Genomic DNA, 24,314 nt, shown 5'->3' with positions numbered 1-24,314 from the left:
CCCTAGCTTTTGAGGTTTTTCTGATCTCTTTAGATCTATTCCATATCCATGTTTTCCCTAAGCTCTTAAACGATTTTATGATATTTCTTTCAAGATTTATGCTTTCAAAGCCTTTATTTTCCGATCTAGGGTTTTTAGATGTTTCTCTTATTTTATTTTTTCTTTTGTGTGCTTCTTCTACTATGTTTCTTCTACGGTGTTCTTTGTGTTTCTTCTACTGCGTTTCTTCTACTGTGTTTTTAAGTTTCTGCTACTGTGTTCTTAATCAGTTTCTTCTACTATGTTTCTCATTAGCTTCTTCTACTATGTTTCTTTTACTGTGTCTCGTATGTTGTTCTTTTACTATGCTTCTCATGAGTTTCTACTACTGAAAGAGCATGTTAAGGGTCTCAGTTCCTTTCTGAAACCTCTGAACCTGTTTCGATTAGTATCTTTTCCTTGATTGCTTGTCCTCTCACCTCTGCACTCGATTGATGGTAAAAACCCTAAAATTTAGGGGTTCATCTGAGTTTTATGACCATTGGCTATGTGATATGCTTGTGCTTTGTTTCTAAACTTGACTGATTTCAAAAACCCTAATCTTTTGGACCTATTTGAGTTCCTAAAGTTATTTCATCTACTGCTTCATTAAGTTTCAAAATCATTGTTTCAATCTTGTTTCTTCATATGATTCTGACTTTTGCTAAACTCTATAAGACCTTCCACTTGACCCTTTTCGCATGCCTGATACTTGTGTGCTCTTTATATGTGCTGAACTTCCCTCTAAAATGGCTTTCAATTTTTGATTAATTTCAGACTTTCTTTTGTATAAGTTTGATTGATTTATTTCCTTGTTTGTTGACTGCCCTGTTACTCGACTTAAGTTAAAAACTTTTCTCAGCTTTTCTGACTTGGTTCATTCATGGACCAATGATTACAAAATCTCTGATCCTTGATTTATTGGCTACTAATTGATTTCTCTTACCTTATTTATGCAACCGTGTATTTCAAAGTCTGCCCCTAAAATAAACTTCTATGTATTTACCCCTAATTGCCTACTTTGCATAAGATGTTTATTTGATTTCTTTCCTTAAATAGTTTTACCTTTTGAGTCCGAATTCCTTAATTAAAGGAAGTCTTGTGTTGATTAATTCTTAATTGACATCCAGCTCCTTAATCGTTTTCTTACCTTATTTCTGCCTGTTTTTCACACTATAAATACACGACTCTTTTATTAGCACACCATCACTCATAGTCTTTCTGAACTTACACTTACACACAATAGTATTCTCTCTTATTGTCTGCACTGTGGCCTATTTACAAAACCTACTGCTTTTCTCTATTTGTTTCTTTGAAACTGGTATGTCCTGATTTAAGCTTTAGCACCACAACAAAGTGTTTATTTACTATTTTTGGATCTATGTCTACTCACTATTTCTATATAGTTCAACACTTACTTTAGCATGCTGATTTCTTTCTGCCTATTCTATTTTGAATCCCAAACTCCTGCCCCCTATGTGTTTGAGCTATGGTTTAAGGCATGGCAATATGAAAATTATTATCCATGAATTAAATTTGATCCCTTGGGATCCTAGCCTCTAAATAGTGTGTTCTAATAGGCTTATGGGTATGCTGGAATTCTCCATTGCTGGGCATGCCCACAGCCTGCCCTTGCCTCTTTCAATTTCCTTATTCCCCCTGAACCCCTTATTGTACTTATCTGTAGCTATTTCCCCCTCCTTTCCCCCTTTTAAAATTCTGTTTCTACACTTGCACACTCTCTTAGTCTTTAAGTTCTGCACCTCTCTTGTGAGCCTTGCCTTAGGATCCTTTGAGCTCCCTATGAATTTGGACATTTGAGGGCTGGCCCTTCCACACAGCACTTGTCCTAATCTGATAATACATTTTGGTGTGAGCATTGCCTGGAGTCCTTTTTGAGGCTCTTAGGGAACTTTGACACACTCGAATGAGAGAAAGACTTTGGATCTTGATCTTATGGAGTTGGTTTACCTCATATTTCATACATGAAGTCTGAATCTGGCTCTCCTTTGGTTGTACTTTTATTTACATTTTTTCTAATGTATTTTACTTTATTCTGGGCTGTAATAATTTGTAATGAACTCTTGGGGATGGCTAGTAAAAAAGGCGGGTAACTATGTATGCAAATGGTAGATACCATGCCTATAGGTCATTCTAAATTCTGCAACTTTCATCTAGAAATCATGTCTATAAGTCATTCTGAAATCTGTATGCATATAGAAATCATGCTTAAAGGAATCATGTCCATAAGTATGGAAATCTGAATTCTGTATATGCATATAGAAAATATGCCTATAGGTCCTTCTGAATCTTGTATATTCATTTTCATCTAGAAATCATGTTCATAGGTTTTAAATAATCAACTGCATATAGATATCATGTTCATGTCTTAAAACAAATTCTGCCAGTTAGATACCATGTTTAGAGGTTAAAACCCATCTTATGCATTTAGATATCATGTCTGTAAGGTTTCTGCACTATTACCATGTCTATAAGGCTTCTAATCAACTACGCGTAGAAAGCATGTCTATAGGAATTATTAAGCGAGTCTGAATCGCTTCATTCACATCTAGAGCTAAACCAGTAATAACAAGGATCATCATTTGCAAAACTCATGACCTTCGTAAAAACATGCTTTCTTTAATAATCTGACAACCTTTTTAACCACTACTTATTCAGTTTATTTTATTGTTTTCTGAATTCAGTAGATACCATGCCTATAGGATCCTTGTCCAACACTTAGGCAAGCCTTAGGGAAAAATTATAAACTAAATCTGTGTTATTAACTACAACCAGCAGGCAGGCCTGATTCGAGCTTCTTATCTGAATTATGTAATAAATCAGTCTGCCTCAACCTTAAAATTCTTAATCAAACCATAAACAGTATGTGAAAGTCATGTTAATTATGTTCTTTCTTTGTTCAAGGAGGTATATCTGAGCATTTACTTGTTATGTGCTTTCCCCTAACTTGCTATACATGTGTTTTGTATGTCGCCTTAGAATTTTGCATTTGAAACTACAAACAAGCCTAATATCAATCCCCTTAGGATTAGTAGTCCTAAATGCCTCCGGGACTAATAGGATTGGGACAGGTAATAGCATACAATAAGTAAACGAGGCCATTTCGCGCTTTAATACCTTAACGGGTGGGAAAGGGTAGATATGGATATGATGACCAAGCAATAATGTCTCGTGTAGCCCCTCACTGAGGAGTGATTACCGGATATTGTGTGGGGTGATCCATATTATTAATAAACTTATGACACCCCTTTTTCCCTTTGTTTCTTTGTTTCTTCTAAAGATTTCAAACTATTTCTTTTAAGAAAATCAGCTTCCTTTTAATTCTTTCCAATTTTGTTTGTAACCATTATGTGAAAATCCCCTCTTATTTAAAGCTTTATTTACCTACATATTATTTGCACCCAAATTCACAACAATAGTCTGGCCGGAAACTACACTAGTGGATTCTGAGGGCTGCCTAACACCTTACCCTTGGGATAATTTCAAGCCCTTACCCAATCTCTGGTTACTCAAATCAAACCTTCTTGGTGTCCTAATGCACCTTAATCATTAGGTGATGACTCTTCAATTCAAACCCAAAAATTCCCAAAAAAGGGAATGAGTTGTCCTCCCAAATGTCATAAACCCAATTTCACGAGAAAAAAGGGGCGCGACAGTGACCAACTTGGAAAAATACGGGTCGAGCGATAATACTCGATAATTATAAACTAGTACCATGCAAGGTACCATATGAACACGGTAGTATAATGTATAAAGTATATATGAAGTATTTTTTTTAAAAAAAATAAAATAGAATTTTAAGTAATTTATGATAATTTTTAAATTATGCGGGTAATTGATTAATTACCGAGTAACAGGACATTACCCGGTTAACTAATAAGTGGATAAAACTTAATTAATTATACTCCAAAAGACATGTGGCAACATGAAATGACTAAGCAACTAATTAACCTATGTGGCAACCTAGGAAATGATCATTATCTACAAGTATGATACTTGTCCAAGTCTTAGAACAAAGGGATACAAAAGTGACACTTTCCGAAAGGAGCAACAAGGAATTCTTTCTAAATTAAAAAAATTAGAAGCTAAGGAGTTTTCATTTCAAGTCAACAAAATCTGTTCTAGGTTTTAAAACCAAGACCTTTGAAGCAGAGTATTTCGTTCCAAGTTTCATCCAAAACGTCCAAGCTTTATTCCAATCAGATTAATTCGTCCAAAAATTTCAACACCAAGCCAAGTTCATTCCAATTTCAAGGAAATCCAGTGTAAATTTTGCAGAAGCAGATTCGTTCAAATAATTTTAGGAATAGGTATGTTAAGCTAAGCTCTTCCTTCATCTTGCATGATCTCGTCATTACACAAGTTTGAAAACGAGGCATAAAGAAAAATTTATATCCCAGAATTTATGTATATTTTGCTAGTCTCGCAAATTACGTATATTTTTTAGTTTTGTAAGTTACAATATTCTCCTTATCGGGACTTCATATTCAATTGAGTATTTTTCTTCTTCCAGTCAAGAGAGCATAGAATTTATATATACAGTATTAAAGCATTTTTATTACCATCGAGCTATAATTGATGGGCAGGACCCTATTGGGCAACCTCTGATCAGATGCTAAGTTATATACCGAGCCTACTATGGCCGAGCGCTTATGAGCGAGCCCAATTGGTCGTGATACAGAGCCTAGTATGGCAGAGCGCTTATGAGTGAGCCTACTACGACAGAGCAGATATATATGTATACCGAGCCTTATAAGGCCGGACAACTATTTTACTCACTATATTGAGAGAGTTGAGTCAGTATCAGCAGATGAGCATATCTTCAGATTTTTTTGACTCCCAGTTGTTTTCAATTATTATATTATCAATTCAGTTTCAACTTTCAATTATTCTGTTGCCTTACCTACTCAGTACATTTTTCGTACTAATGCACTATTTCACGGGGCCTGCGTTTCATGCCCACAGGTGCAGGTAGACAAACTGAAGGTCCCCCTTCTTAGGGTCTCTGATCAACGAGAGTTGGCATGCTCCATTTGATCTGGAGCTGCTTTTGTTGTTGGTACGATACGTTTGTGTATATATATATATATATATATATATATATATATATATATATATATATATATATATATATATATATGTATGTATGTATGTATGTATGTATATGGGTATGACGGGGCTCAATCCCGTCTTTGTTTAATTATATTTCTATTAGAGGTCTTGGAAAGTATGTCTAGTTGGGTTATATGTGGCCTTGTCGGCTTTCAGTTTTGGATGTATAGCTGTCTATAGTAGCCTTGCCGGCTCGCCCACTGTATTCTGCATGTGTACGTACATATGCCTTGATGGAAGGGTTCCTTCACGTATGATAATTTTGTAATGCAGCAGATGTTATTCAGGTTCATATCTTAGATGCATGCTTAGGGGTGTTTGACAAGTAGAACTCAAGCATCCGTCGCGGTCCATCGGTTTGGGTCGTGACATTCTTGAAACACTTAAGTCGCCAATATTTGGTACGTGACTCCAGCATTTTTTAAACCAAATGGTATGACTTTATAACATAAGTCCCACCGTCTGTGACAAATGAAGTTTTGTTTCATGTAGAGGGTATATCTTTATTTGTTTATATCCTGAATATGCATCTAAAAAACATAAAAGCTCAAGTCATCCGGTAGAGTCAATTAGTAAATCCATATGCAGCAAAGGAAACGAATCTTTAGGACAAGCCTTATTTAAATCAGTATAATCTACATAAACTCGTCATTTCTCATTCTTTTTGGGAACTACCACAGTATTAGCTAACCAGTTAGGATACTTTACCTCTCATATCGACCTAATTTTTAAAAGCTTTTGCACCTCATCTTGGACTACTTGATTTTGAAGGATCATTGCTTCCTCTTCTTTTGCTTGACATGTGGATATGATGTGTCCTCATTCAGTTTGTGGGTCATCATTTCTGGAGGTATACCTATCATATATGAATGCGACCAAGCAAAGAAATCTGCGTTAGCTTGTAAAAATTTAATTAACTTACCTTTCATTTTTGGGCATAAATTTGCTCCGACGTGAACTTTTCTGTCTGGCCACTGTGTAAACAGCACTATAGCTTCGAGTTCTTCAGTAGTTGTCTTAATATTTTTATTTTCTTTTGGATCTTGAATGGCATCAAGACTTAAATCAACGTCAGCCTGTCCTGGTATGCCTTCAGTTGAGGTCTTTGCATCAACATCCCCAACCGAGTATTGTAGTTGCTATTTTGTGTCTGTATCATTAGTTACCGTACTTGAAACTACCATCGAGTTTATATTCCTTGAAGCTTGTTCATCTCCTCGAAATTGACGGATCCCCCAGGGTGAAGGAAATTTGATAACTTGATGTAAAGTAGATGGGAAGACATCCATATTGTGAATCCACAGTCTTTCCAGAATTATATTATATGCCATGTACGTGTCTATTACCTAGAACTTTGTATCCTTCACAACGTCTTCTGCAAATGTAGTGAGCAAAACTTCCCCTTTTGTGATAACACTTGAATTATCAAACCCGGACAAAGACCGTGCATTTGGAATCACTTTATCATCTGCTTGCATTTCGTTCACCATCCTTAGTAAAATGATGCTCACTGAACTACCTAGATCAATCAAAACTCGTTTTACCTTAGTATTGTGTACAAGTAAAGATATTACCAGTGCATCATTGCAAGGAATCATCAAGTTGTCCGTGTCTTCATCATCAAATATTATACTGTCTCCATTCAAGACTTGGCGAACATACTTCCCATGAGTGACAATGACTTTTGACATCTTTTTTGCTGCTGCATATGTTACACCATTGACCTCATCTCCCCTTGTTATTACATTGACTGTTCTTTTTGGTGATGGAGGTTTTAAGGGTTCTTGTCTATTCTTCATGTATGATTGTCTTTCTTTTTCGCGGAACAAGTCAATTAGATAACCTTGCTTCAACAAATGCTCGACTTCTCCCGGTAGTAATCTACAATCTATTGTTCTATAGCCATGATCGTTGTGAAATTCATACTAGAAATATTGATTCCTTTTGCTTGGACCTAATCTCATTTCTTTAGGCCACCGCACATTATCTCTCATACCTCTTAAAATAGCTACTAACTTAGAGGTGCTGACATTAAATCTGTAATCTCCAATCCTCGCATGTGTATTGAAATCGTTTCCTCATGTAACCCGTTCCTTTCTGAATCTAGATGAAGAACTCGTATCTTTTTGCCTCGATCTTGAGTCAAATCATACGTTCTCTTGTTAGATCAAGAGTCTCGCCTTACAGGTCCTATGTAAGGGTCATACCTATTCATTTCGGTCCTTTTTTTTATTCTGAACATCTTGATCTTGCTCTTTCATCATTCCTTGGTTGTGCAACCGTATCTTCTTCTATCCGCAGCTTCCTACTGTATATGTTGTACACATAGTTCCAAGTTGTTACTGAAAATTCTAGCAAACATTCCTTCAGCCTCCTCGTGGCTTCTGAACTTTTCTCATTCAAATTGCTCGCGAACGCCATAGCTGCCCAGTTATCAGGTGCTCGAGGTAACATCATCCTCTCCCGCTGGAATCTACCTATGAATTCCCTGAGTAATTTCGTATTCCCTTGTTTTACCTAAAAAATATCTTCCATCCTTTTTTCAACTTTCTGGGCTCCCGAATGTGCTTTTATAAATGAATCTGCAAGCTCAACAAAAGAATCAATAGAGTTTTCAGGTAAAAGAGAATACCACGTTTATGCTTTTTTTGTGAGTGTTTCACCAAATATTTTAACCAAAATTGATTCGATTTCCTGCTTGGTTAAATCGTCGCCCTTCATGCCAGTTGTAACACAGTTATGTGATCTCGAGGGTCAGTTGTTCCATCATATTTTAGAATATCAACCTTTTTAAACTTTTTAGGAATCGGCAAAGGTGATGCACTTGGCTTCCAGGATTGTTGTGAATACTTATCAATATCTACTCTTTTGATCACGGGCGGCAAGCCAAGTATTTGCTCTATGCGATCATTTTGATCCTTCAATTGTTTCTACAAAGTTAGTACCAAACTTTGTAAATCAGGATTATTTGGTGTATCTGACCTTCCATCATGAGATTTGTCACGACCCATTTTCTGAACAAGCCGAGACCGGCACTCGATCACTAAACATGACCGAGTGAACCATCTCTGCTTATCATACCTATAACCAATACTTTTGATTAATTCAAATATTTAAATAAATCAACTCCAAAGCTTTATTCATAGTAACTACTGAATTACTGCTAAGTTATTATAAAATAACATCTGAATCTCAACCCAATGACTATGTCTATGAAGCCTCTACTGATGAACTGACGCACTGCTCAGGACATGAGATTTCCTGGTCAGTTCTCTAGATAAACAAAGAAATAGCTAAATGAAAATGACTCTAAGAATACTCCACGAACAAAAGCGGAGCTCACCAATATCACTGGAAGGGAAGGAAGTCCTAACTCGTAGCCTGCTCGCCTGCAAATCCGGTTCCTACGTTGTACCGCAGACCAACGTAGGTTCCCAAAAGAGAACGTCAGTACCATCCATTGTACTCAGTGAGTCTCAATAGCAGGGGGAAAAACTTTAATAACATATACATTACGAGCAAAGGTTCTAAATGCATGTAAAACATAAAGCTTATAAGAATAATTCTAAAATAATTGCATAATAGAAATTTATGAATATTCTAAAAGAAATTCTTTTTTTTCTTTCTTTAAAAAAAATACTTCACTTTATACTTTGGGAGTTCCAACTATCTTGACTTAATTCTGTCTCAGTCACCGTGTGATCGGCATGGGTTCGATCCCAACCTGATCGAATAGGCCCAATCCACGAGGTGTCACTCGCTTCATGGTTCTCAGCGCTCATGTATCATACCTTAGCATGGCTAAGTAAATTCTCAGCAACGAGACCCTCGGCTCGTATGCTCCCTACTTTGGCACAAGTAGTTTCAGGAAGTCAACGCCTTGGTCAGGACCCTCGGCCTGGACGATGACCCCTTCTCAGAATAACGGATACTCCCCAAAAATCTTTTCTTTCTAAAACTTCTTCCTTGTGACTTTTTCAAGTCTAAATCTTTTCTTTATAGAACAGTATGTACATGCTCATATTGGTGCCCTTAAATGTAAAGCAAGACATAAGAATGAAATAAACATATAAAAATATTTCTAAAGACTCTTTCTTCTTCATAATCTTCAACATGAAAATAGCATATAAGAATAACACAAAAATCTGAAAATTTAAGCACATATAGCATAATAGATCATCTAAACTTTTGCTAGGACAATTCTAAATTAATGGGTATTCACTCGCTCTAATTAAATAAAGTTAAACTCTTTTAAGCAATTCATCAAACACCTTGTATGTGTGCTTTTGTGAGTTAAACCACTTTAGTAAAAGGTTATGTCAACTCACCTCAAAACTTCTCGAGCCAATACGTAGACTCCAATCCAATTTATATCCGTCAAACAATTGATTCTACAACAACCAATGTATTTTAATTAATTTTCAAGTACTACACCTAATTATGAAATTTATTGATGATATAGAGGAAGAAGGGAATTAGCTATTCAATCTTACCTATTACTATTGTAGGGTAATTGATAATAGGGGATTTTACATACCTGAGTTCAAGAATTAGCGACTTGTAAAGAAACCTAAACTTCGCGTTGCCTGCGGGAGTATTGAGCAGCAAGACTCTGTCTTACGATTCTGCGTTTGTGCGTGAACGAGGCCCCTTTTTTAACTCAACGTTTCAGCATATTCGGTTTCTTAGTCCTAAAACCTTTTTATTTCTTTTGCAGTCCATAACCCTTTATGGGTTAGGACTTGTTTTCACGTTTTCCTTTTCTTTATTTGTTTTCCCATTTCTTTTTTTTTTTTGTTTTGTTTTTGTTTTTAACTTAACTAGTAATAACTTATATCTACTTTTAATATTTAATAATAACAAAATTATTAATATTCTCCTAATTGTACATCCAACTACTTAAGTGTATATATCTATATGTTTTCACTATAGACAAGAAGAAAATTATAATAATAATTTAATTCTATAAATAGCGTGTTTTGAATTTTTTTTTTTTTTATAAATTTGAGAAGTGTTACAAGATTCATTGGGAGTTCCTCCACCTCCAGAATTGTCGAGCCCAGAGCGTGGGTTTTCTAAGGTTGCTGTATTGACTGGTGGAGGAATTTGTGGCGCATTAGGCAATCTCCTAACAAAGGCTTGAAGAGCACTATTCAAGTGTTCTGCAATCAATTGCTTTAGAGTGTTTTGTTCAACAGTTTGTTCGTCCCCTTGTTGATCATTAGCGCGTGATGTAGATCTTTCAGATAAACCGTCACAGGATTGTCGAGAGGATCCCGTTGGCGAGAGGAGTGGTGGAGTTCCCTCCTGTGGGTTCAACTAGTTATTGTCATTAATAGTTGACATAATTGGTTGTTAGAAAGCAGAATTTGGAAAGTGAAAAGATTATCAGAATCTCGGCAGTGGAACCAATTTGTTTAACCAAAAAATAGATTTCTTAGTCAAAATATATATTTAGAAGAAAACGGGTTACTGATAACCAAGTTTTACTTCACTTTCACAATAATATTTTAGAAAAATAATAAAAGTAATAGAGAAAATTGACAAAGAGAAATAAAGAATGAATCAACAATCAATCTCAAAAATAACGGCGGGAAACTTTGATAAAGCAGAATATAATAGAATGTATTTTAGTAGTAGTCGTAATCTGGCCTTACAAATGAAATTCTTTATCCTTATATAGGAGCGTACAATCATAACGATTTTCACACTTAATTTGGATTTATTATGGGCACTAATTGTATTGATTGCACATTACCATAGATAACCATAACTGATATGTTTATGGCTATAGATTCCTTATAACTGCTCCGATTCCCCTTCCTTATTTACTTCTGGTTCATGTATCTTTCATTCTTTTTAACCTTTATTCATTTCGTTCACGCCTCTTCTTTGACAACTGTCAGGTCCGATTCTCTTCTTTGTACTGTCTCGTGGGTGTTTCTTCCGTACCTTTCTTGTATTCTTAATTCCATTAATTGAGAGTGACACTAATCGCTATACCATTATTCCACGCGTCATGCTTCGTCAACTTGCTAATATTCCATGTGTAATGCCTTTCTCCACCAATATTGTATATATCCAATCATACTATGCGAAACATACTGGAATCGAGAGTACTTACTTATGATACGCTTCTTTGTCTTTTTCTGCATTTATCCGAATTGGATTGGTGATGTGTAGCGTCAGTGGTCTTGGGTGGGAAACAGGGAAAGGGCTGCCTTAGTGTTGTATTCTGGGTCGGGCCCGGGCCTTCGTGGGCCAAACGGGTCGGGCTTCGTGGGCTTGGGCTTCGTGGGTCTGGGCTCTGGCGGTCCCGGGCCTGGCGGTCTCGGGCTTCGTGGGCTCAACGGGTGGAACCGACCTGTGACGGGCCTAAGCCCACATGGTCCTGGGCTTAACGGGCCGGGCTCGTGAGCTTTGCGGGCCTAGCGGGGGGTTTTTTTTTTTAAGGCAATTTCTTGTAGTATCATGGCTATATTAAAAATATATATGTAGTATATATGTAGATCTAATTATTAAAGTGCTTGACGAAAAAGAAAAATAACAAAACAATAGTAAAACACTAAATTGTCATGTATAATATATTGTCTTGTAGTATATATATTGTATCTTATGTATATATATTATAACTTATTACTTATATATTTTCTTGTAGTATATATTGTATGTTATGTATATATATTCTCTTATATATTTTTTTGTAGTATATATTGTATCTTATGTATATATATTCTCTTATATATTTTCTTGTAGTATATATATTGTATCTTATGTATATATATTCTCTTATATATTTTCTTGTAGTATATATATTGTATCTTATGTATATATATTCTCTTATATATTTTCTTGCAGTATATATATTGTATCTTATGTATATATATTCTCTTATATATTTTCTTGCAGTATATATATTGTATCTTATGTATATATATTCTCTTATATATTTTCTTGTAGTATATATTGTATCTTATGTATATATATTCTCTTATATATTTTCGTGTAGTATATATATTGTATCTTATGTATATATATTCTCTTATATATTTTCTTGTAGTATATATATTGTATCTTATGTATATATATTCTCTTATATATTTTCTTGTAGTATATATATTGTATCTTATGTATATATATTCTCTTATATATTTTCTTGTAGTATATATTGTATCTTATGTATATATATTCTCTTATATATTTTCTTGTAGTATATATATTGTATCTTATGTATATATATTCTCTTATATATTTTCTTGTAGTATATATATTGTATCTTATGTATATATATTCTCTTATATATTTTCTTGTAGTATATATATTGTATCTTATGTATATATATTCTCTTATATATTTTCTTGTAGTATATATATTGTATCTTATGTATATATATTCTCTTATATATTTTCTTGTAGTATATATTGTATCTTATGTATATATATTCTCTTATATATTTTCTTGTAGTATATATATTGTATCTTATGTATATATTGTAGCTTATAAATAATTCTAAGTAAAGACAAAGAAATATTGCGAAAAGATATTCAAGGGTAGAAGCAATAAATTTTATTACCAAAAATGGCATATCTTTCTTAGTCATCCTTCCCCCAATGGAATGAGCACAACAAGGTACTAATACCACCATTAGAAGGAAAAAAACTAAGGAAGATGTGCCAAAATACAAGTTACATATTATTCTATGTATTATCTCTAACAAATCTCATAAATCCTTCAAGGTTCGGAGGAGGTTGCGTTGGTGGTGGTGGAAAAGAAGCTTGTTCATCACCACTTCCGGGCGAAGCCGAATCCTCCGCAAGTTCCGCTATCATTTCTTCATAAGCTTCATCTATCGCCGGTTGTGCTTCTGCAATTCCAAAGTTTCTTCTTTCCGAGCGGATCCAATCTCTAAACAGTACTGATTTTTCCAAGCTATCCCTCATAGACGCTCTATGATCACCTATTTGCAGTCTTGCTTGACTGAAAGCGCTCTCTGATGCAACAGTTGAAGCTTGAATTGATAAAATATCCCGAGCCATCCTTGCAAGAACCGGAAAATGTTTTTCCCTTGCCTTCCACCATTCCAAAAGATCAAAAGAGCCGTCTGGATTCTCCTTTTCAAGTCCCTGAGACAAATAAACTTGAAGCTCATTTAGATGTGAAGTTTCATCATAATTATCACCTTGAGAACCCCTGAACTCCGTCCAAGATTTAAGAGCTTTTAAGCCCGCAACTCTTTTAGACGATTGTGAGCTAGACGAAGTAGGGGTTGGAATAGTTGGCCTAGCATGCTCTAAGGCAAGTTGATAAGCATTATAAACTGTTTGAGCATTAATTTTAATTGAGGCTTTTGCATCTGCAAGTGTAGCAACTTCCTCATTTGAAAGATCTAAAGCCTTATAAATATTTGAATACCAAAAATGAGGACCTCCCAATTTCATTGTAGGATTTAACATTGCAGCAAGACCATAAATAGGAGGGATAGGAAAAAAATATTTTTTAAACTTTTGTTTCATTTCATTTATAGCAAGTTCATAAATGTCCCCACCCTCACCAAATTCAACAAACAAATCAGATAGTGCTGCAATATAAACTAAACAGTTTGAAATAGTAGGATAATATTGCCCAGAAAATGCATTTGTAGCAATTTGAAAATGTTCTAAAAAATCTAAAAGAATTTTAACATTCGTCCAATCTTGAGTAGTAAGCATTTCATCATCATCCTCACCACCTACCCGAGAATTAAACGTTGCATTAATTGGGTTTCTATATTCATATGCAACTACTAAACTTTCGTACATACAATTCCATCTAGTCGGGCAAGGTTTAGGAACCTTTCTTTCTCTAAGGCCATATTCATCACATTTTTTAAAATACTCTCTAAGTCTACTTCTACGGTTTGAATAAAAAAGCCAATTAAGAGCCATTCTAACCTTTTCAATTTCTATGTTTAAAATTCGCATACCATCACCGACAATTAAATGATAAATATGACAAATACATCTAACATGGAAAATATTAGTAAATGCAGGATTTAGTGTTGTTGTAAGCATGCCTATAGCACTAGTGTTACTAGAAGCATTATCCATAGAAATTGCCATTATTTTATCGCTAAAGCAAAAATATCTACAAATATCTGCAACAGTGTTAGCTATAAACTTACCTGTGTGACGCGAATTAATTATTCTATATGCAATTATGCGTTTTTGCATTATCCATTCCTCATCTATCCAATGACTTGTAACAGTTAGATAATCACAATCATTACCACTTCTACCAATATCAGTAGTAATAGAAATCCGATTAGGTATATGAGTAAATAAATACCGCAAATATTGTTCATATTCATGTTTGAATTTATAAATATCACTCTTAACTGTTGCGCGAGGCCAACCTTTATAAGTAGGATTAAAAACTCTTCTAATATAATGAACCCAATTAGGATTAGATGCAAAAGTATAAGGTAAGCACATAACAGTAATCATCTTTGCTAATTCTTCACGATCTCTATTTGGATCGTAATATAAAATACCTCCGGTGACAGTGTTAATTCCTGGTTGAACTAGATTTGAACATGTACTAGGGTTAACCGCAGAATCTACACTTGTCACCTCTAGTTGCGCTTTCATTTGAAAAAATCTAGCCTTATCTCTAGGGTGTGTTTTTATGTGCCTAGTCAAACTACCCGTGCCGCTACGGTCTCCAGTATATTTATGCACCATTAATTTCCCACAAGTTTTACACTTAGCCTTATTTTGTTCTCTTACTTGAGTAAAAAAATTCCAAACTAATGATGTTTCTAGGCGTTTAGCAGGTTCTCTATTAAAAGTAGGAGTTTCTACAGGTGGGTCGACCGGTGCATCAGTTGGGTTATTAAGAGGACTAGTAGGTGTATCATCTAAATCCGGTGCTTGGGTTTCATCATCATCCTCATTTTCCTCATTATTTTCTAAGATGGTTTCATTAGGATAAAGAGCATTCATAATTTCATCATCTAATCTTTCACCTGGTGCAACATTATGGTAAAATTCACTATCGGTAAATTGAAAACAAGGGTGATCACTATCAAGAATTACGGAAGGAGGAGGACGTCTAGGTTGGCGACTACTTTCAACTTGCTTATCTTTTCTAGGTCGGGGAGCCGGGGGAAGGGTAGTTGGTTGGCCACTACTTTCACCGGTTTTATCTTTTCCTTTACCAAACATTTTTTTCAAAGTAAATGCCATATTAATTATAATTATGCAAACTAAACCACACAAAAATATATTCTTAAAACGTAAGAGTTGAAACGAGTTTACCGGATTGCCGAACAACTTCTTGAAAATTGAAAATCGTTGAACACTTGAAAACTTCAATTCAACAACTTCACAATTTTTCACGAAATTTCAACAATAAATTAAGTAATTGTAGTAGAGAGATTGAGAGAGATTGAGAGATATTGAGAGATATTGATGAATTGGTGAATAAAAATGAAAGAATGAGGGGGTATTTATAGTTGAGAAATGGGGAAAAGTGTAATTATATAAAGTTTGGGGGCCAAATGACCATTTTTTAAACTTAAAAACGGTCATATTTTCAGCCCAAACGGCTAGATTTTAAATATGGCCGTTGGAGAATTTTAAATTTTTTTTTTTTTAAAATAGCCGTTAGGCCCGCCAGGACTGGCCCAGGCCCGTCTGACGGTCCCGGGCTAAACGGTCCAGGGCTCGTGGGTTAATAGTACAAGACTGGCCTGTCACGGGCTTCTCAGGACCACCAGGACCGGCCCACCAGGCCCGTTAGGACCGCAGGTCCGATCTGGTTCAGGCCCGGCCCACCAAGCAGCCTTAGGCTGCCTTAATGCCGTGGAAGATAAGGCAAATGTTGTAAGTTAGATACACTACCAGTAATATTTTCCTTTCATGTATTTACGTATGAATTTAACAATCTTTTTGTTTGTATGGTTTAATTTTTCTCTTGAAACTATAGGCGCATGCTGGGCATTTGTTGGGGCGCAGGGATGGCTCAAGGAGGCTAGTAATGCTTTAGGCCTCTTAAATTTTGAGGCCTCAAAAATATTTTTAATTGTAAATTTACTATTTTATTTTCTTAAAAATTGCACCGGGCATCTTATTTGGTCGCCCCCATTTAACCTATACTAATTTTTTTTAAAATTTTTAATTTGTACCCATTTTTTAAATAACTTCAGCCCCCTTTCTCATCCTCCTTCTTCTTCTTCGTCGTCTTCTTCTTCTTCTTCTTCTTCTTCTTCTTCTTCTTCTTCTTCTTCTTCTTCTTCTTCTTCTTCTTCTTCTGCTTTCTCATTGAACACTCCCATGAGAGACTTTGTACTGTAATGTGTATGTATGCCTCCACAAATTGCCATTTTTACCGATACAATATTGATCCTTAGCGATGATTATTTGTCTTTTTTACAGTGTCTTTTAAGAATGTCTTTAAGTTATCAAATTAAAAGTATTAAGGGGAATAAGCTTGTTGTATGCTCTTTTAACTTCATTTTCCATTCTTCCTTTCACCTTCTCTGTTTTCAGACAACGATGATCATGTTGTCTAAGAGCTACAGAATGCCTAAAAGAAGGGCTCTACTTAGCCATGCCAAAAGAATGCAAATGTCACTAACTCAGAGGTACCGAGAAAAATGGTAAAAGACATGCTCATTAGCAGTTATCTGAATAAGATCATACACATTACATGACAAAAAAATTTCAGCTTTTAGTGCTGAAATTTTTACAAATGAACTAAATAACTTCAGCATCTTCTACTGAAGTTTTTGAAAAAGCTTATCTAGGACAAAAAAATTTCAGCTTATTTAGTGTTGAAGTTTTTATAAATGAACTAAATAACTTCAGCATCTTCTGCTGAAGTTTTTGAAAAAGCTTAATGACAAAACTAATGAATCCAGGACAAAAAAACTTCAGCTTATTTAGTGCAATTACAAACAAAAACTTCAGCAAATAGAGAACAAAACTTCAGCTACTATGCTTAAGTTCAGCAATTACAAACAAAAACTTCAGCAAATAGAGAAGAAAACTTCAGCTACTATGCTTAAGTTCAGCAATTACAAACAAAAACTTCAGCACACTTGCTACTTCAGGCTCGTCTACTAGAATGCTGAAGTTTTGCGTGATTGCCTTTGTTACTTCAGCCCCGTATGCTGAAGTTACGCGAAAAAGTGGGTACGCTTGTAATTTTTCTTAAAACGTGACCCAAAAAGCGAGTATAAATGCAAATCTCCCCTTATTTTCACTTAGATAATATTGAAGTTTATAAAAAAAGAAAAAAAGAAACTAAATTCTTATAAAAATGGAAAGAAAGACTATCTATTTTTTAACAATAGAAATATTTTAGAACTTTGAATTAAGATACTCAAATCTTCATATTGAGAAATAACATTTTTTTACAAAAAGATCTAAGGTATCCAATTGTAAATACATGGCTACCATCTTATTAACTTGAATTTTCTTACCAATGTGAATATTAATATTATATTTATAAGATAACTACACTATAGACAAAAATAAAGAAAGAAAAAAGGAACCAATGTAATATTAATACTATATTTTTCAAAAAAACTATATTATAAACAAAAAAAATTTAAGGCCCCTTATTAAAATTTGAATTTAGGCCAGATTATATTAAAGCCTTTATCAAAGCAGCATGCCGTCGATTGTATCTATCCCAGATTGTCGATTCCCAAAATATCAAATATAGTAAAAACATGGGATGTTTTCCAAGTCTGTACAATAAGTTTTATCAATTCGCAATGGTGGAAGGTTATATCCTGGTAAGCTGTACCCCTATTTTGAGGAGAAGAGAGATTGACGTTGCCTGTCAGGAGCTGTAAGTGCATGATATTAGACATCTTCTTTTCTCCTCCTTCTTCTACTACTACTATAACAAGATATATTGGTTTAAGCTAATTAATGTTTGAAATGGTGCAGGAAAAAATAAATATTAACGGATTTTATAAGGTTGGAAACGTTGGTAAAGCAACAATTGAAAAGTTTATTAGGCAACAACCTCTTAGCCGATGTGTATCGCATGTGAATAGCTTTAGATAACATACGGTAAAGGTAAAAAAAAAATCTACGTAGCTTTAGTTCTATACTAATTATTTACTCAATTTCTCAATTCTATATTTATTTACTCATGTTCTCAATTCTATACTTAATCCTTTTCTCAAATTTATACTTATTAATTTACTCATATTTTCTCAATTCTTTCATTTTATAGGACATCCACGTGGTCCCATCCAAAAAAAAGATATTGAAGATGAAGGTGTGATAAAGAAAATAATCAAGAAAGTGAGTGACGTCATGCAGTCTTAATCGTGGGCTATGAGGAAGAAAATGGTGTTAAATATTTTCCGGTGAAAAATAGTTGGGGCGTGAACTGGGGATATTGGGGATATGCAATGGGGAATAAAATGGTGTTGAATATTTTCTAGTGAAAAATAGTTGGGGCATGAGATGGGGATATGCAAAGGTTAAGAGGAGTGTTATGCTTGGTGAGGTAGTGTGAGACGCTTTACTAGTTAGGTCTATAGTAGAACTTTATGTTTTCTTGAGCTGAACTCTCTTTCTTTAGCTTAAATAGAGCTATATACAATACATACTTATTGCTCGTCTTGTTTATCATTAACAAGCATGTCATTGTTTCAAAGTCGCACTAGTGACATCATGCATGATAGCTATAACATGTACTTAATTATGCATCTCGATATAAGGTTTATGAAAATCACCTAAGTTGAATACAAGTAAAAAAATTTAAAGCCATGAAAAAAGATAATGTTCATTAAAAGATAATGTGTCTCGTTAAAACCTCACTAGGAAAAACCACGTGGGAAAAAAATCTAGTGAAGGAAAAAGAGTACACATATTTAGTAATACGCATTGTTACGTGCCTCATTAAAAACCTTATAAGGAAAACCCCATGGGAAAAAACCTTAGTAAGGGAAAAAGAGTGCATCGCGTATTTTACTCCCCCTGATGAAAACCTTGTTTCAAATATTTGAGTCTCCGCATTCCAATCTTGTATACCATCTTCTCAAAAGTTGAAGTTGGCAAAGATTTAGTGAATAAATCTGCTGGATTATCACTTGAACGGATTTGTTGCACATCAATGTCACCATTTTTCTGAAGATCGTGCGTGTAGAATAATTTTGGTGAAATGTGTTTCGTTCTATCTCCTTTTATAAATCCTCCCTTCAATTGGGCTATGCATGCAGCATTGTCTTCGTATAAAATTGTGGGTCTTTTCTCACATTCCAAACCACATTTTTCTCGAATAAAATGAATTATTGATCTCAACCATACGCACTCCCTACTTGCTTCATGAATAGCTATTATCTCAGCGTGATTTGAAGAAGTAGCAACAATAGATTGCTTTGTGGAGCGCCATGATATGATAGTACCTCCATATGTAAATACGTAGCCGGTTTGAGATCGAGCTTTATGGGGATCAGATAAATAACCTGCATCTGCATAACCAACAAGGTCTGCACTATCTTTGTTAGCATAAAACAAACCCATATCAAGAGTTCCCTTTAAATATCGCAATATATGCTTAATCCCGTTCCAATGTCTCCGTGTAGGAGAAGAACTATATCTTGCTAGTAAATTAACAGAAAATGCTATGTCAGGCCTTGTAGCATTAGCAAGATACATTAGTGCACCAATTGCACTGAGATAGGGTACTTCGGGACCAAGGAGTTCCTCGTCCTCTTCTGGAGGTCGGAACAAATCCTTATTCACTTCAAGTGATCGAACAACCATTGGTGTACTCAATGGGTGCGCTTTGTCCATGTAAAAGCGTTTTAAGACCCTTTCTGTATAGGCAGATTGATGGATAAAGATCCCGTCTGCTAAATGTTCAATTTGCAGACCAAGACAAAGTTTTGTCTTTCCAAGATCTTTCATCTCAAATTCTTTCTTAAGATATTCAATTGCCTTTTGGAGCTCTTCTGGAGTTCCAACAAGATTTATGTCATCAACATAAACAGCAAGTATAACAAATTCTGATGCCATTTTCTTTATAAAAATACATGGACAAATAACATCATTTATGTAACCTTCTTTCAGCAAATATTCACTAAGGCGATTATACCACATGCGCCCAGATTGCTTTAAACCGTACAAAGATCTTTGTAATCTGATTGAATACATTTCCTGAGATTTTGCTTCAGGCATTTTAAATCCTTCAGGAATTTTCATATAAATTTCATTATCAAGTGAACCGTACAGATAAGCTTGTAACTACATCCATTAGATGTATTTCAAGCTTTTCATGTAGTGCTAAACTGATGAGATATCGAAATGTTATGGCATCCATAACAGGTGAATATGTTTCATCAAAATCGACTCCAGGTCGTTGTGAGAATCCTTGTGCAACAAGGCGAGCTTTGTATCTTTCAACTTCATTTTTATCATTCCTTTTTCGCACAAAAACCCATTTATGACCAACTGGTTTTATACCAGCAGGTGTTTGGACTACTGGTCCAAAGACCTCTCTTTTAGCAAGTGACTTCAATTCCGATTGAATTGCCTCTTGCCATTTTGGCCAATCAGATCTTTGTCGACATTCTTCGACAGATCGAGGTTCAAGATCCTCACTATCTTGCATAATATTAAGTGCAACATTATATGCAAAAATATTATCCACCACTATTTCAAATCGATTTAAATTAATCCCATCACCGTTCGAACTTATTAAAAGTTCCTCACTCACATGAGCTTCAGGTTCATTGATTTCTTCAGGAATCTCAGAACTAATCAGATTTTGGGTCTCTTCAGGGGATCCCTTCATAGTATCGTTTTGATCATTTGTCGATTTTCTTTTTCGAGGATTTCGATCCTTAGAACCCAAAGGCCTACCACGCTTCAGGCGTGCTTTTAGGTTCACTAGCTCTCATGCTAGTAGATGGTCCCATTGGGACATCAATTCGGATAGGCACATTCTCTGCTGGGATATGTGACTTAGTTATCCTTTTCAAATCAGTAAATGCGTCTGGCATTTGATTTGCTATATTCTGTAAATGGATGATCTTCTGGACCTCCTGATTACATATAGGGGTACGGGGATCAAAGTGAGATAATGATGAAACTTTCCACACAATTTCTCTTTTGATTTCCTTTTTCTCTCCCCCTAATTGTGGGAAATTTGTTTCATCAAACCGACAATCTGCAAATCGAGCAGTAAATAAATCTCCTGTCAATGGTTCAAGATAGCGAATAATAGAGGGTGATTCAAACCCAACATATATTCCTATCCTTCTCTGTGGTCCCATCTTACTACGTTGTGGTGGTGCTACTGGCACATATACAGCACATCCGAAAATTCGTAGATGGGCAATATTTGGTTCATGACCAAAAACTAATTGTGACGGAGAATATTTATTATAATGTGTCGGTCTAAGACGGATAAGTGATGCTGCATGCAAGATAGCATGGCCCCAAACAATAGTGGGTTATTTTGTTTTCATAAGTAGTGGTCTTGCTATCAATTGCAGGCGTTTAATAAATGACTCTGCAAGGCCATTTTGAGTATGAACATAAGCTACAGGATGTTCAACTTTTATCCCAACGGATAGACAATAATCATCAAAAGCTTGAGATGAGAATTCTCCAGCATTATCAAGGCGAATAGCCTTTATAGGATAATCTGGGAATTGTGCCCTTAATCGAATTATTTGGGCTAATAGCTTTGCAAACGCCAGGTTGCGAGATGATAGTAGACACACATGAGACCATCTTGAAGATGCATCTATTAGGACCATAAAATATCTAAACAACCCACTTGGTGGGTGAATAGGTCCACATATATCCCCATGTATACGCTCTAAAAAGGCAGGGGATTCAATATCAACCTTCATTGGTGATGGTCTAGTGATCATTTTTCCTTGATAACAAGCATCACAAGAAAATTCGTCATTTGTAAGAATCTTCAGGTTCTTTAATGGATGCCCACTCGAATTTTCAGTAATTCGTCTCATCATTATTGATCCGGGATGGCCCAAACGGCCATGCCAAAGCACAAAAGTATTTGAATCCGTAAACTTCTGGTTTACGATAGAGTGTGCTTCAATTGTACTAATTTTTGAATAGTATAAGCCAGAAGATAAAGTTGGTAACTTTTCTACAATGCATTTCTGGCCAGAAATATTCTTTGTAATACAAAGATATTCCCTGTTCATTTCATCTATTGTCTCTACATGATACCCATTTCGGCGGATATCTATAAAACTCAACAAGTTTCTTCGGGACTTGGAGGAGAACAATGCATTGTCTATAATAAGTTTTGTTCCCTTAGACAGAAATATTATGGCTCTTCCGGAGCCTTCAATCAAACTTATATTACCAGAAATTGTTGAAACATTTGCTTTTTCCTTATGCAAATAAGAAAAGTATTTCTGATCGTTGAATATGGCATGAGTTGTTCCACTATCAATAACACACATATCTTCATGATTTGTCTTTGATCCAAACATAATTTGAGGGTTATCCATATTCTTCAAAATAACATAAATAAAATATATTATAGTAAACATCATTATCAAAGCATAACTTTTATTTATGTACAACAATTACATAACCATACTATTTATTACAAACAACAAAAATTAAAATATTTACATTTCTACAGATTCACTACCGATTACATGACTTATTTCTCCTTCTGGGAGTGCAAAGTAATCAGCTACATCCAAATGCATGAAGTCTAAATTATCTTCAGAAATAAAATTTGCTTCAGCATTTTTCTCTGTCTTCTTCAGGGAGGCTTGATAAAGCTCAACCAGGTGCTTTGGCGTACGACAAGTACGTGACCAGTGCCCTTTTCCTCCACATCTATAGCATGCATTTTCTGCATTTGGCGCTTGCACCGCTTCATGCTTTTGTTCCTTCCTTTTCCACTGCTGGTGGTGAGGAGGCTTCTTTGGTGCATTATTATTACCATGATTGGGGTTTCTTCCCCGACCACGGCCATGACCACGACTGGGGCCACGACCTCTTCCACGTTTAGCTTGGTGGAAGTTCGTCTCATTCACTTCAGGGAATGGACAAGAACCAATAGGTCGACTTTCATGATTTTTCATTAATAGCCCATTATGTTGCTCTGCTATAAGAAGATGTGAGATAAGTTCAGAATACTTTTTAAATCCCATCTCTCGATATTGCTGCTGCAGGAGCATATTCGAGGCATGAAAAGTGGTGAAAGTTTTCTCCAACATATCATGATCAGTAATATTATCACCACATAATTTTAATTGGGAAATAATTCTGAACATAGCAGAATTATACTCACTGATAGATTTAAAATCTTGTAGCCTTAGATGAGTCCAATCATAACGTGCCTGTGGAAGAACGACCATCTTCAGGTGGTCATATCTATCTTTCAAATTATTCCACAGTATGACTGGATCTTTAATAGTGAGATATTCCATTTTCAGGCCCTCATCAAGGTGATGGCGTAGGAATATCATTGCTTTGGCACGGTCTTGGTTTGATGCCTGATTTTTATCCTTGATGGTGTCTGCCAGACCCATCGCATCAAGATGAATTTCAGCATCAAGCACCCAAGACATGTAGCTTTTGCCCGATATATCCAGGGCTACAAATTCAAGTTTAGAAAGATTTGACATTATTTAGGAAAAGAAAGTTCTTACCTCAGATACTTTCAAAATATTTGCTCGAGATGGTAGAGCTTCGTGCTGATAACGTGTTATAAAATAAAGACTATAAAGTAAAGACAAGTATAGAGAGAAACTGATATATTATTCGAATTCAAACTGATGTACATAATGAACTGAAATCTCTTCTATTTATAGAAGAAAGGAACCTGCTCTGTAAGCTGCTACTACAAGCTGCTGTGTAAGTTGCTACTACAAGCTGCAGTGTAAGCTACTATAAGCTGCTGTGTAAGCTGCTACTACAAGCTGCTGTGTAAGCTGCTACAAGCTGCTGTGTAAGCTGCTGCTGTACCAGATATGGATAATCTTCTACTGAGAGCAATATTTATCCATAACGGAGTACTGAATGGATAAGCTTATTATACCCGGTATGGATAATCTTCTACCGGGGGTAATGTTTATCCATAACTGGGTACTGAAAAGATAAGCTTATTATACCCGATATGGATAAACTTCTACTGGGGGTAATGTTTATCCATAA

General features: G+C 35.3%; 1 protein-coding gene across 1 annotated transcript; it reads right to left on the bottom strand.

The window, feature by feature from the left end:
- Window positions 1-6,497: 6,497 nt before the first annotated feature.
- Window positions 6,498-6,950, bottom strand: LOC138872687 (uncharacterized). Its single transcript, XM_070151097.1, has one exon. The coding sequence runs from the start codon at window positions 6,948-6,950 to the stop codon at window positions 6,498-6,500; it is 453 nt and encodes a 150-aa protein (XP_070007198.1).
- Window positions 6,951-24,314: the final 17,364 nt, after the last annotated feature.

This window comes from Nicotiana sylvestris, chromosome 7, assembly GCF_000393655.2.
Source record: "Nicotiana sylvestris chromosome 7, ASM39365v2, whole genome shotgun sequence".
In the NCBI taxonomy this organism is placed as follows: Eukaryota; Viridiplantae; Streptophyta; class Magnoliopsida; order Solanales; family Solanaceae; genus Nicotiana; species Nicotiana sylvestris.
The sequence above is the reverse complement of the archived record's forward strand: the minus strand, read 5'-3'. Positions and strand labels throughout refer to the sequence as shown.